The 15,129-nt window shown below is 40.6% G+C and overlaps 1 protein-coding gene across 2 annotated transcripts in view; it reads left to right on the top strand.

Moving 5' to 3' along the window:
• Positions 1 to 13,016, top strand: part of LOC138642453 (cadherin-10-like) — a 1,145,040-nt gene extending 1,132,024 nt beyond the window's left edge. The window contains exon 12 of one of the 2 annotated variants that reach the window (XM_069730607.1): positions 11,913 to 13,016. In XM_069730607.1, the coding sequence (XP_069586708.1) occupies positions 11,913 to 12,403 (491 nt within the window). In that variant the 3' untranslated portion in view covers positions 12,404 to 13,016. The remainder of the gene's footprint in view (positions 1 to 11,912) is intronic. The other variant, XM_069730608.1, reaches the window with a different exon arrangement.
• Positions 13,017 to 15,129: the final 2,113 nt, after the last annotated feature.

Below are 15,129 nucleotides of genomic sequence, written 5' to 3'. Positions count from 1 at the left end.
TTTGTTGAAAACTTTTTGCATCATATCAAGTCTGAGTGTACGGTAATTTTTTGATATAGGATCTTAGGAAAGGCATCTGGACATGAACTATGCCATGTGTGGAAGACTAAAAAGAGTCAAAAGATCAGTGTCTTCATCAGGATAAACACTCACCATTCTCTCATCACGATGCCTCGCCTTCTCCTCTTCATGCCATCCATGCTGGACAAGAATGAAGCTGGGATTGGGAGTTCCCTCTGTAGGGCAGACCAAAAACTTCTTATCCTCCTCCTCCTGTTCCTCATCATCGCCCAGTGTGGCCTGTGAATATTGTTTGAGGCTGAGCTGTGTGGAATCAGCTACTGTAAAATCTTGCTCTACAACCACCTGCTCAGCATTCAAAGCTTCCACTTTGAGATTCTGCAGCAAACATTTTAATACACAGAGCAGAGAGTTGGTCATTATCGCTCACCATCTTGGTGCAGTACTCAAAGTTTTGAATAACCTCACATATGTCAGCGATCCACACCCACTTGGCCAATGTTATGTGTGAGGGCTGAGTTTTGCTCTGACGGGCATTGAGAAGTTGGAATTCAGACACTGCCCTCTGCTGCTCACTAAGCCTTGCCAACATATGAAAATTCCAGTCGCTGACATGGAAAATTAAAGCACTGATGCAGGGCAGCCAGACCGGCTAAAACCTGAGATGACTTTTGGAAATAGGTGCAGACATGGAGTACCTTGAGAAGTAGATCCTGCAAGTGTGGGTTTGTTTTTAAAAGCAAGCTGTACAACAAAGTTCAGCATGTGGGCCATGCATGGAATGTGTACCAGCTTCCCGAGTTTTAAAGCTGCCACTAAGTTATGGCCTTTATCGCACAAAACTAGACCTGGTTGGAGGTACAACGGGGAGAGCCAGTAATCGATCTGGTCTTTTATCCCTTTCAGCAGCTATGCTGCATTGTAAGCTGTATCAGCTAAACAGATGAGCTTCAGCAGAGCATGATGCCGCTTTGCCAAGGCAGTAATGCAGAGGTCACAGCTAGGGAGTGATGGGGAGGATAGTTCAGCTGAGGATTAGGAGGAGGAGGAGAGACAGGAACTGTAATACAAGGATTCTGAAACCCTGATCAAAGTTGGCCGCTATTGGTGTTGGTTAGCTGTGTGACATCCCATCCTCTGACTCTATCAGGTTCACTCAGTGTGCCATCAGGAAAATGTAGCATCCCTGTCCACAAGAACTTTTCCATGTGTGTGTGGTTACGTGTACTTTCCTCGTGACTGCGTTTGCCAAAGCACAGCTGATATTGTAACATGTGCTTATGTAGGTTGGAAATGGCACATCAGGAAAAAAGTGGTGGCTGGGAATCGAGTACCAGGGGGCTGCCACTGCCAAGAGGTCATCAAAAGATTCAGTTCTCACAAGCCGAAACGGCAACATTTCCAGAACTAGCAATCTGGCAATATGGGTGTTTAGCATTTGGGCCTTTGGTTGGGTGTGTGGATATTTCTGCTTACTGTGAAATGTCTTGGGCAGAGACAACTGAATGCTGTGTTGGGACAATGAACTGGACGTGGTTGCTGACAGTTGTGTCTGTGCAACTGCAAATTGTGGGCAGGAGGTATCAGCACCTGCTTCCTGGACAGCAGATTGGGAAGGCCATAACACAGGGGAAGGGACAGTAGTTTCACCCTCAAGCATAGAATTTGAACCATGGCTTTCCTCCCACCTACTGGGGTTCTTGACTGCCATGTGCTTCTGCATGCTGGTGGTTGTCAGGTTGGCAGTGTTCTTGCCTGGTCTGAGCTTGGTATGGCAGATGCTGCAAATTACAGTTGTTTTGTCTGAAGGACTTTCAGAAAAAAACTGCAATACAGGGGATCAATGCACCCTTGACCTGTTATTTAGCCGAGTGGGGGGCCTCTGTGGAGCAGTTGATCAAGTTCTTCCTCTGGTCAAACCACTTGCTCTTCTTGCCTGTTTTGTGCTATGGATGCATCCCTCTCTGCCCTGCTGTGCTTCCTATGCGTGCCCCTGTGCCAGGTTGGATCAGTGGCCTAATCAGTGAACAGGTTGTCTTTCAATTCATCAATCTTATCCTCCTTCTGTGCTGACTTGATGGCAACTGTGCATCATGAATATCCTCCATCTCTATAGACATGAATTGACTTTACCCAACGTGGCTTTCTTCTGAATGTAGACAAGTGAAAATTGGAAACTGCAGTTGCAGTGACCAGTGCACTGTAATGACCAGTATGTTACAGTCACCAATACATTATGCCCTGTGTTAGGGCTAGCGGAACGCACCGAGTAAATAGAGATGTTTATTGATATTGGTGCGTTCGCAGCCCGGGGTCCACCGTGCAGGAGTACCTGCTGCTAGCAAACGGCGGAGCTATATGGCGGTATAGACTAACTCAGTTCATTCACTGAGTAGCCGTGAAAGGAAAGCACTGTGCCCTGTTAGACTCCACAGAGGCACAAGCTAACTGCCCAAACAGAAAACAGTCAGTGGTCACACAAACACACAAAACTCCTCGCCGGAGGAGCCAGCATTCTAGGGGCTTATTTCAGCCGGGTCCCTGAACACACATACATGTGACCACACTGGCGCAAAGCACATAACATAAGACAATACTAGCGCATGGCCGTGCGGTCATGCGCAGTTTATATAGTTGCAGCACAGGAAGCTGCTACTGAAGTTTTTGGCCTTTCAGGACCTTCCAGAAGGACCAATGGAAAGTGCTGCAGTACCTGAGCATGTTTTGCCCTTTCAGGACCTTCCAGAAGGACCAATGGAATGTACTGCAGCACCTGAGCATGTGACCGAACATGTGGCCCTCGACCTCCAATGGGAGACCCTGCCCTGGGCATGCTCAGTGTGAGTAAACAAGGACTTAGTCCCAGAGAGGCTCGCTCGCCGCAGATCAGTGCAGGGTACCATAGGAAAGCCAGAAAAGGCAGTAGTGACCCTATGCACCGAATCAGCCCCAGCGAGACACTGGGATCGACGTCTCCGCTGAGCAGAGCCCACTGTGGCCGATACCGAATGGGAGACCGCAGCAGACACGGATCGAGATTCCCCCTATGCAGCAGAGGAAACTCGACTCCTAACACCCTGTCTGTGCTTCTGGAGACATGTACCCATAAGTTGGGTTGTATCTTATTGCTTCAGAAATGCCAAAAGTGGATGATACATATGTGATTTAGGTTCACTGTGGGACTCAGGCAGTAGGGAGGCATTTGGATTTGGGTTCACTGAATTTGCTGACATTCTTTTGAGTAGCCAGAAGCCAATTCACGTTTCCAGAGCCTTTGTACTACTAGTAACGTGGAAGCCCCTATATTTCCTTTAATAGATGACAGACCTGAGTGGGGACTTGTTTTTATTAGGAACATTTTGCATAACATTTGGGATCACATTTATCCAACGCTCTATTCTAACCACTTACTAAGGGACTTCCATCTAAATTTTTGAGTGATGTGATTCAGATGAAACCCCAAGGGATCCATTCACTATGATGAGACATCAGAGGTACTGTGGACTCCATCTGTCCTCTGTTCAGTGACTGTTCAGAAGTGCACAAATCTGTGGCTGACAGCACTTTTATGCAATCCTCAAAAAAGATTGACACAAGTCAGACAGCATTCACATTGCCTCCATCTGCCTCATTATAGGGAATCTTCCATCTGAATCATGTATTTCAGAGATTTACATGGAAATTCTGGAGCAAGCTTTCAGGGCAAAGCGCAAGATATATGTGTGCCAAGCCTTACTAATCAACAGCAGGTGAAGAATTGGTTTTATTTATTTTTTACGCCGTTCCTCGTGCGGTACAGTTGATTAGGCAACTTTATTCTTCCGGTTGGTGCGATTACAGATTTGTATCGGGTTTTTATGTTTGGTTGCTGCCACACACTAAAAGACACTTTCTTTTGCAAAAATAATTTTTGCATCGCCATATTTTGAGAGCTATAATTTTTCCATATTTTGACCCACAGAGTCATATGAGGGCTTGCTTTTTGCATTGACGTTTTTATTGCTTCCACTATCAGGCCCATGACATTTTTTGATTGCTTTCTGTTCCAATTTTTGGGAGGCAGAATGAACAAAAACCAGTAATTCAGGAATTTTGAGGTGGCTTAAGCTGTTCCATGTGTGGTAAAATTGATAAGGCAGTTTTTTTCTTCAGGTCAGCACGGTTACAGCGATATCTCATTTATATAATTTTTTTATGTTTTGGTGCTTTTGCACACTAAAAACTATTTTATAGAAAAAAAAAATATTTTTGCATTGCTTTATTCTGAGAGCTATAACTGTTTTGTACAGCTGACATGTGCCTGCAATAGCGACTGGCATAATCACGTTCCACCCCCTGCTATTAACAAGTTAAATGCCGCTGTCAAAAGCTGACAGCAGCATTTAACTAGCGCTTCTGGTCATCGGGCAAGAAATGAGCGCATCGCTGACTCCGTCATGTGATAGGAGGTTATCGATGCATTGTCATAACAACCAGAGGTCTTCTTGAGACCTCTATGGTTGTTGATGCCAAATTGCTATGAGCATCACCCTATGGTCGACGCTCATAGCAATGCAGTAAATCTACTACACAGCAGCGATCTGAGCTTCACTCATATGTTGCAGAGCCGACCAGGCTATGCCAGCTTCTAGCCCCCCAGAGAGGCTATCGAAGCATGGCAAAAGTAAAAAAAGGCTCTAAAAAATATGAAAAAAATAAAAAAAAATAAAAAAGTTTAAATGACCACCTTTCTCCCCATTCAAAATAAAACAATAAAAAAATCAAATATACACATATTTGGTATCACCGTGTTCAGAATCACCCACACTATCAATAACAAAAAAGGATTAACCTGATGTTAGCGCTAGCAGAATGCCCCAAATAATTAGAGAGAAGGTATGAGGTGCGTTCGCAGCCCGGGGTCCACCGTGCAGAGATGGAACCTGCTGCTGAATAATGAAGGACTATATGGCGGTACAATGTGGATACACACATGGGTTAACTTCACCCTGTATGAAGGAAGCAAACCCTGTTGCATCACAGGGACACGGTACCGCACAAAGAGCGCAAGCAAGGAATAACAGAACTCTATCCCAGGACACAGGATTAGAGTTTGTGTAGACCTCTTGCACTCGACACCACAATTTGGGTATCAGAGTAACTGAAAAAGTAACTTATAAGCACAGGAGTGTGTGCTGTGCCACTCTGGCAGAGGCCACTAACCACCCAGATTTGGGTTAGGAAAGCGCTCTAATAGCGCACTGCGCCACACTGGCAGTCACAGCAATTAAACTCTGTTTCATTTGTTTTTGTGCTAATAGCTCAGCCGGGCGCTAGATAGCAGACATCCACTTTACGTGAGCAGTCATACACAAGGGAGGGGTTGATTAAAGAACCACTTGCACTTATCAAGACACACGTTTTCAAATGTACACTACTCATGGCCGAGCAGCGATGCAAACCTTTTATAGCGGCAGTGCTACAAAACCTTCCAGATGGACCAATAGGAGCCGCAACAGGACCTGAGCATGTGACCCCCCGACCTCAATGGGAGGTCATCCCATGGGCATGCTTAGTATGAGAAAAGCCGGGACTTAGCACCAGAAAGACCTGCTCGCTGCTGATCAGTGCTGAGCTGACTACAAAGGCAGAGCCTGGAAGAACAGTGGAAACCATCCGCCCAGTATCAGCCTGAGCTAGATGCAGGGACCGATGTCTCCGCTGAGCAGGCTCCACTGCAGCAAGAGAAGAAGAGTGGGAGACCACAGTGGAGATGGTTCGAGATTCCCCCTGTGCAGAGGTGGGAACTCAACACCTGATCAGTAAATGGCGTAGAGAGAAAAAAATCAAAACGCCAGGATTAAGTTTTTTCGGTTGCCGCGACATTGCATTAAAATGCAATAACGGGTGATCAAAAAACGTATCTGCACCAAAATGGTATCATAAAAAATATCAGCACTGCACAAAAAAATAAGCCCTCACCCAACCCCAGATCACAAAAAATTGAGACGCTACGGGTCTCAGAAAATTGTGCAATTTTTTTTTTTAGCAAAGTTTGGAATTTTTTTTACCACTCACATAAAAAATAACCTAGACATGTTTGGTGTCTTTGAACTCGAAATGACCTGGAGAATCAAAATGGCAGGTCAGTTTTAGCATTTAGTGAACCTAGCAAAAAAGCCAAACAAAAAACAAGTGTGGGGTTGCACTTTTTTGCAATTACACCGAACTTGGAATTTTTTTTCCATTTTCTAGTACAAAACATAGTAAAACCAATGATGTCATTCATAAGTACATCTTGTCCTGCAAAAAATAAGCCCTCACATGGCCATGTTGACAGAAAAATAAAAACGTTATGGCTCTTTGAAAGAGGAGAGTGAAAAATGAAAACTCAAAACCGAAAAAAGATTGGGATATGAAGGGGTTAAAGGGTTAAGGAATACCAGTCTCTGCACACAGGAAGCACCTCATTATTAGGCCGGGATCACACATACACGAGATATGGCCGAGTCTCGCAGGTGAAAACCCAGCTCTGGCGCCGGCACTACGGAACAGAGTGTGCAACTCCATGTATTGCAGTATGGCTGCATGCTCTGCTCTGGAGTTCTGGCACCAGAGCTGGGTTTTTACCTGCGAGACTCAGCCGTCTCTCGCGTATGTGTGATTAGCCTTAGGCTGTTTAAACTCTTTCCTTTCCAAAATGATTAACTTGTAGTGGCTTCTACACTTGTCACATGTGGAAGCTTGCTAATTATTTCTTCACTGAGAGGCATAATATATGGCACTACAAGAGTATTACAGTATATCAGCAGTAAGAAGATTGGGCATTAATGTGCACTATAGGGTAAAAAATAAAAAGTTCTAAAAAGTTTTAAGATAAACAAAAGTTCATTTTCATAATTCAGTTAAAAAAACAACAAATAATTGGTATTGTCACATTTGCAACCACAAATACAAGAAACTGAATATATTATTTAAACCATGAGATTAACACGTTTGTGTCTTTTAGTGCAGAAGCACAAGCACAAATTATTTTTGAAAAAAAAATGTTTTATTGTGAAAAATAGAAAAGCCTAAAACATTTTTTAATTTAGCTGTAATTGAAAAAGTTATTGAACTTCAAAACATCAAATCTATGGACAAAAAAGGGGACCACAGTCCCTGAATTACTAGGTAACTCCCAATCAAATGGGAAAATAGTTATTGCATAATTTCTTCTGCATGCTGAAAAGCATAAAACTGCATTATACGAGGGGCATTCATTAAATATTTCCCTGATCTACTTCCTCTGGACTGAGAGCAATGGAACTTGGCACAGTTATTAGATCTTCTCTACATAGGTACTACCTAAGGACACACGTCTCCCATTTCGTTAAGCAACTGTAAAGACTTCGCTTGTAGAAGTCGACATTTTGCTCCAAAAGCCACATTGTGACTTTGGAAATCAGAGTCTCATCGTCTGAAAAATGCTTGCTCTTCAAAAATAACTTCATTGTTGGGAAGAGGTGAAAGTCCGATGGTGAGAGTTCAGGTGAATAAGGTGGATGCATTAGAATTTCAAATCCACAAGAGCATGCTTCCATTTGGGCAACAAGTGTGCTGTGAACTTGTGAATTGTCATGCAGAAGGCTGACATCTTTGGTGTGCATGCCATGTCTCTGGGTTTTGATGGCCTCCCGCAATTTCCACAGCAGTGAAGTATAGTATTTCCCAGTGATCATGGTAAACTTTGCTAGGAAATCCATCAATACTACTCCATGCTGGGCCCAAATTACTATAAGCGTTACCTTGCCTGCTTAGGGTTGAGCACGTGCCTTCTTTAGAAGTGGTAAATCATAATGCTTCCATTGCATCTGCTGGACTTTAGTCTCAGGATCAAAATGATGGACGATACCTTATGCATGTAAAGGTGGTCTTGGATGATCTTTTTCCACTGACTCCACAGTAATCTTGACATTTTGGGCTAGGTGGGCAATGGTTACGTGGCGATTTTCCAAAATGGTGACCTCCACTTGCTGAATTGTGTGTTCATCAACAGCAGAGTGGGGTCGCCCTGGAATTGCAGCTGTTTGCACCAAAGTCCGACCACATTGATTTGATGATGCCAGTTCTTGACTACATCATATGATGGGAAATCGACACTATAAACCTCTTACATCTCATCGAACGTTTCCTTTGGTGTGCGGCCCTTCAAGTAAAAGAACTTGACTGCTCTGTATTCCACTGAGTCCATTATCAAACCTCACACCATTTCAGTACCTGTAAAATCAAGGCAGTTATCAGTTCTGACTTGCAAATTGGCATGTAACCTATGGAGACTTATGTTATCACACATGTACCTGAACCTGAAAACCCACCTCTTCAGGAAAGCATGCAGCCTGCAATAATCATTCCGCTGCCTCACCACCCGAGCTGCCGCCTCACCACCACCCGAGCTGCCACACTCCCGACCTTCTGTCTCGTCCCCATTATTCCATAGAATGTAAGTCCGCAAGGACAGGGTCCTTTTCTCTTTGTACCAGTCTGTCATTGTAAATTTGTTTACTGTAAATGATGTCTATAACTCTGTACATAACCCCTTTCTCATGTACACCACCATGGAATTAATGGCGCTATATAAATAAATAATAATAATAATACAGTTTCAGCTTCCTGTGATAAATAATAGTGAGTCAGGGGAAATCTTTAATGAATGCCCCTTGTAAATGCTCAGTTCAGATCGCTTTTAATAAAAATAGTGAAGACTTATCATTTGCATAACAAAAACCTATGATAGTTACATTTAGAAAATTAGCGATCTGAGAGCTGATTGTTTTTCCAATAATACAGATATTGGCATCCCGGTAGTAGGTCCACATTTGTGTAAAATTACCTTTAACTCCATGGCAGATTAAATACAAAACCTCATAAATTACTAGTTTTAGATGTAAAAATATCAATTCTTATACTCAAACTGGGTTATTTCAATATTAGAGATGAGCAGCTCAATTCGCAGAGGATTAGTTTTGAGTCAAATACCCTGAAATTCACGGTTTCACACGAATGCAAACATTCATGGCCCTGCAACTATGACATGTCACAGAATTATCAAACCTTGTTCAGTGATAGTCAGTACAGTGACCATCACAGATAAGTGGCTCCAAGCAGAACACAGTTTGTGTTGTGGAATCATTTTCCATTTTGAGAGTCACTAGGTAAATCTTCTGTATAGTCTAAGCTCTTATTGACAGTTGAGTGATTTCTCTGTTCTGTAAAGTGTACACTTTTATGGTCAATAAGGTCCTTTCTCTCTCCTGTAGAGTGTAAGCTTTTATGATCCACAGAGTCCTCTCTTTTCTACTTCACATGTATTTTAGAAGCTCCACAGTGCTGAAATTCCTTTGAATTTATTTACTACGAATCAAATTTTTTGGTAAAAATTTGTATTTGAATTTCAAAAGATCTGCTCATCTCTACTCATTATTCATTAACAATAGATGCTGGCAACAGTTGGTGTATTCCCATATATTGCATAGTCTCATGATGTGGCAAATAACAGGGAAAATTATATATCCCTATAAGAACACACGTTCAGTAGCTATAAGTATGTAAAATTCCCTATTTTTGATCCTTTTTTATTTATAATTCATATTGTGTGTCTTTGCTTCAGTATGTTTGCTTTATTTGTGCCTCTTTTTATTTGTTTTTTAATACATTTAAGGATTTAATATTCACCTTTCTTACTTTAAACATTAAAGTTGTCCACTAAATTATAGCACATTAGCGCCTGAGGTTAGGTACTTTAATCAGCAAACAATAATGTTATGGCATGTTTGAGTATTCAACTATGAACATCTTGCCCAACATATTTATAGAGAAAAATATAGACATTTAATTTACAGTAGTAAAAAAAGAATCAGCAATATTCATATTTTGTAATTAGTTTCTACAATTATATGCTTGCTTATCTAAAGGCACAGAAGGCCAATAAATGATATTGCAATTCTGGAGACTTCTCCCCTTTGCATTTATGTATTTTTTAATTCTAAATTATTTAGGAAAATAGGACATTTATAATTTCAAAGATTTTAAAAAGAATAAAGTGACACTGAACAAATATGAAATTGACAATCTCGCTAAGTGACACTTTGTACTCCCGCACAGTGTGCTTCAGCAAATAATTTTCTGGACATGTTCCATAAAGATAAGTGCAACTTGGGCAGGTTGTGTATGTTAGATTTGTATGCAAATTAATGCTTCCAAAATATCTGACATTTTATTTCTGGATGTTTCTATTGTAATCCGTTTTTTATTTTGCCAATTGAAAAAATTTGGCACCAGAGAAAAGGTTTTTTTTTATTTATATGGTTTGTCAAGGAATGAGTTCATTTTAGGTTAAACTCTACAACCTATTGATAAAAACTTCTGCAGCAAGTATTTATTTATATATTTTAAAAAAAAACTTGTGTCTTACCTAAATGTCATTGCAAATTTGATTAAATGTATTTATGTAATAAAGCTAGGCTATCACAGAGTGTACAAATTCTCCTATCACTGTTCTAATATTTTTATAATAATATGGATAAGGGCCCTGCACAAAGGTATGCAGTATTAAATAGAGAACATGAAGATGGTGTCGCACTACTTATTCTTTAACTATTGGTATTGTTTTGCTAATACAATTTTCAATGGCAATTTTCAGTTTTTCCTGACGAATAATGCGAATAATGGCAGCCTGACGAATAATGCTTTGGACAATCATTTGGCCAACAGATATCTTAGCCCTCTCTCCCATATATAGAAGCACTAGCTCAGCCGAGCACTCGTATTCTCTATGAGAAAGACGCCGGCTGACATGTTGGCCATGGGTTAATCTCAGGGAGAAAAATACAATCGGTGTGATTGACATCTCCCCTCACCATCAGTCAATCAGTGACTCCATATACATTAGAACAATAGAAAATCCGCAAAATTTGGTGGGTTCAACCAAATTTAGACTAAAGTCTATAGGGACCTTTATCCTCTTCATAATTAGGGAACTTTTGAAAAGGTGTAAGATAATTAAGTAAAGTAACTATTAAAGATTAAAAAAATATATTTTGTATAACAACGACAAAGAAGGGAGGAAAGGCCTTAAGGGACATGACAACTTTCAAGACTATTCTGCTTTAATTAAATGCATCTTTTTTGGCTACAATGGGTTTCAAAGAAAAAATGGAATTATTTAACTTTTGTATATTCTTTGTTTAATGTGCATTGCAGACTGTTAACTAATTTTGTATTCAGTGAAAAACAGAGGCCATTGAAGCAAATTTCTTCTAAAAGAGGCCATAACTTTTATACCATAGAAGCACTAAATTATATCTGTTGATAGTTGCCAACATTAATTATGAAGTCACATTCCAGTTCTTAGACATTAACTGCAGCTAATCAACACATTTTGCCACAAAATTTTAAAAGATGCTGAAAAACATTGTTTGCTAAAATGGCTTAATATCTTCTTAATCAATGCTGTCATGATGAAAATATTAATTTCAATGTTTCATAATACAGTATGTTAATTCCATTATATTCCTTAGGCTTAAGCTAGATGGTGACTTTAGCTATGATACAGGTCGCGTGGCCAAATGTTGGTCTGTGCAGCTGCTGCATTGAAGCATAATGAGAGAAGATGGGCTATCATGACAAGCAAGTCTAAAAAAAACAATTGGCTCTGACTTTCTGCGACTTGCTTGTTGAAGTCATGGTACCTATTGGGCTGCAATGTGACCCCTTTCACCTGCATTACACTGCAATGTAGAAGCATCATAGAGTGGTTTTTGTGTCACGCCCAGAATAGCCATGTAGCCTGAGTTTTGATGATTGATATAAACTAGGCTTATCAAGAGAATAATTACTAACTGTATTGTGTTATTTTTTATTCATTTTTGCAGTTATTGTGGTACTGTTTGCTGCCCTGAAAAGACAAAGAAAGAAGGAGCCGTTGGTCTTGTCAAAAGAGGACATCCGAGACAACATTGTCAGTTATAATGATGAAGGAGGTGGAGAAGAAGACACACAAGCTTTTGACATTGGTACTCTTAGAAATCCAGGTGCTATGGAGGATAAAAAACATCGTAGAGACATCGTTCCTGAAAATTTGCTATTACCTAGGAGAACTGCCTCTGTCCCAGACAATACAGATGTTCGCGATTTTATCAGCCAAAGGTTAAAAGAGCATGATAATGATCCCACTGCGCCTCCATATGATTCACTCGCAACATATGCATATGAAGGCAATGATTCCATAGCTGAATCTTTAAGCTCTCTAGAGTCTAGTACTACAGAAGGGGACCAAAACTATGAATACCTCAAAGAATGGGGTCCACGCTTCAACAAGCTAGCTGAAATGTATGGAAACGGGGAGAGTGATAAAGATTCATAACTTGAAAAAATGTGTCATCGTCCTTTTTATTTTATTCCAAAGTGGAATAAACTTGCGGGCACTTGGAAATGATATTAACGATTTTAAAATACTTTTTTGTTTTCTGACACTCGGCACAGTGTTAAAATAATAACAATAACACATTAAAAAGAAAAAGAGAAAAAAAACCTTTTTACCACAATCATTTATTTCATCAGTTTTTATTCTATGTAGACTATCACCTTAGAGTATGGCTAATGTTAATTACTAACCGCGGATTGAATGCCGCGGTTACTATGTTGTCTGTCAAATGATCATTTTGAAAACTTGAACAGAAGACTACTTCCTTGTACAAACTCATTAATACATTGCTTCTATTGGGTAATTGGCTGCTTTTCCATTTGCAGCAACTTTTTTTTTTCTCCAGAAAGAACAAGAAAATGATTTTTCCGATACACTGAAAAGTTCTGTACATTAAAATGTACTGAAATGTACATGTGATGTTAGTAGGTGTGATGCAGCTGGTGAAGATATGTGTTAGTAGAACGTCATTTCATCCAATAGTATCTTGCCAATGTTTTATATTTATATTTTTGTATTTATTTTTAAGAAATAAACCTGTTTTTACAACTTGCTTAATGGCTAAATGATTTTAATACAATAACATAGCCAGTGGGAAAAATTGCGAATTCAATTTAATAGAGATACATTTGCTATATGTAAATGAAAATTAATTTTCCATTTCCTCAACTAAAAATCATAGCTTTTGGGTTGCATTATTGTTTGCTTATGTCTCTCATGAAAATGGTTTTGTACTTGTAGAGTTTCTTCTCACAACTAATCGCTTAATGGGCAGATGTATTGAAATAACTACTGCAGGTTTTAAAAACAGACTGACCAAAATACTAAAACAATATCATTTATATAAATACTAATTGTTATTACAGTTAAGCTTTACATAAAGTAGCAAAACGCATAAAACATAGCCAGTTGTAGTGCAAGTTAGTTTGCATTCTGCATATTATTATACCATCTTCCGATGCTTTCTTTATTTGCCAAAACGGAATCTGTCACCTGTAGTGATGGGCGAGCATTCGCGGCACTTGCTCGGTACTCAATCAAACATTGGGGTGCTCGATCGAGTAGCAATCAGTGCCGAGTATTGAGTGAAGCTCGAGTGATGGGGAGAGAGAGACACAAATAGAGAGATAATTTTTCCATCTTCTAGAAAGATGATTGAGTTTGCCTTGCACTTCCATCATGCTCGATACTAGAGTCAAGCATCTCTGAGCATCCAATGTGCTTGATTTGAGTACTGAGCACTCAAGCATTTAAGTGTCTGATCAACACTAGTCACCAGGTTTTTGCTACCCAATTTGATATACAGGCAGAGATCATGATTCCAGTGATGTATCACTTACTGGGCTAACTCCCGTTTTGATAAACTTTGAATGTTGGGTACTGCAAATCAACGTCTATGCTGCAGATTGACTTTTTTTGTGAAAACTGTGCAAAGGCCGAAAGATGCCAATCAGTTGCGAGGGCAGAGGTATACAGAGCTTATAAATAGCTAAGAATACATGCGAGATGATTTAGTGATAATCCCCATCTGATAAAACAGTGATTTTTTTTCCAAAACTATACCAAACAGCACAGTAAATGAAGCATCACTGGCATCAGGGTCTTTGTCTCAGATTAGATCTGGTGATAAATAGGGTTGAGCGAAACGGGTTGGCCAGATTCAGAAGTCGCTGACTTTTGGCAAAGTCGGGTTTCATGAAACCCGACCCGACCCCTGTGTGGGGTCGGCCATGAGGTCGGCGATCTTCTGATCTGGATTCGGAATTCCGATACCGAGTTCCGATATGTTTAAGATATCGGGAATCGGTATCGGAATTCATAATTAAGTGTAAAATAAAGAATAAAAATAAAAAAATATTGATATACTCACCCTTGGACGCGCCCTGGTTTCCACCGGCAGCCTTCCTTCCTAAGAATGAGCGCCTGAAGGGCCTTCGATGACGTTGCGGCTTGTGATTGGTCGTGTGAGCGGTCACATGGGCGGTCACGCGACCAATCACAAGCCGCAACATCATCTAAGGTCCTTCAGGCGCTAATTCTTAGGAAGGAAGCGTCCGAGGTCGCGTCCGAGGGTGAGTATATTCCTAATAGGTATATACTCACCCTCGGACGCTCCCTGGTTTTAACCCGCAGCCTTCCTTCCTAAGAATCAGCGCCTGAAGGACCTTAGATGATGTCGCGGCTTGTGATTGGTTGCGTGACGCCCACGTGACCGCTCACGTCACCAATCACAAGCCGCGACGTCATCGAAGATCCTTCAGGCGCTCATTCTTAGAAAGGAAGGCTGCCGGTGAGAACCAGGGCGCGTCCGAGGGTAAGTATATCAATATTTTTTATTTTGATTCTTTATTTTACACTTAAATATGGATCCCAGGGCCTGAAGGAGAGTTTCTTCTCCTTCAGACCCTGGGAACCATTAGAAACCCAATGCACTGCATTGGGTTTTGTGTTTCGGCCGACCCCGACCTCGACTTTTCTATAGGATCGGCCGATTTCACTCGACCCAACTTTTGAAAAAGTCGGGTTTCGTGAAACCCGACCCGATCCTATAAAAAGAAAAGTCGCTCAACCCTAGTGATAAATTCTTTTTTAAATCAATTTAGTTAAAATAATGCATTGAAGTTAAATACTTATGGCAGGAGTTAACCTTGGAATGTGAGTGGAAG

Source organism: Ranitomeya imitator, chromosome 6, assembly GCF_032444005.1.
Source record: "Ranitomeya imitator isolate aRanImi1 chromosome 6, aRanImi1.pri, whole genome shotgun sequence".
NCBI lineage: Eukaryota > Metazoa > Chordata > Amphibia > Anura > Dendrobatidae > Ranitomeya > Ranitomeya imitator.
This window is presented reverse-complemented; position numbering and strand designations above follow the sequence as displayed.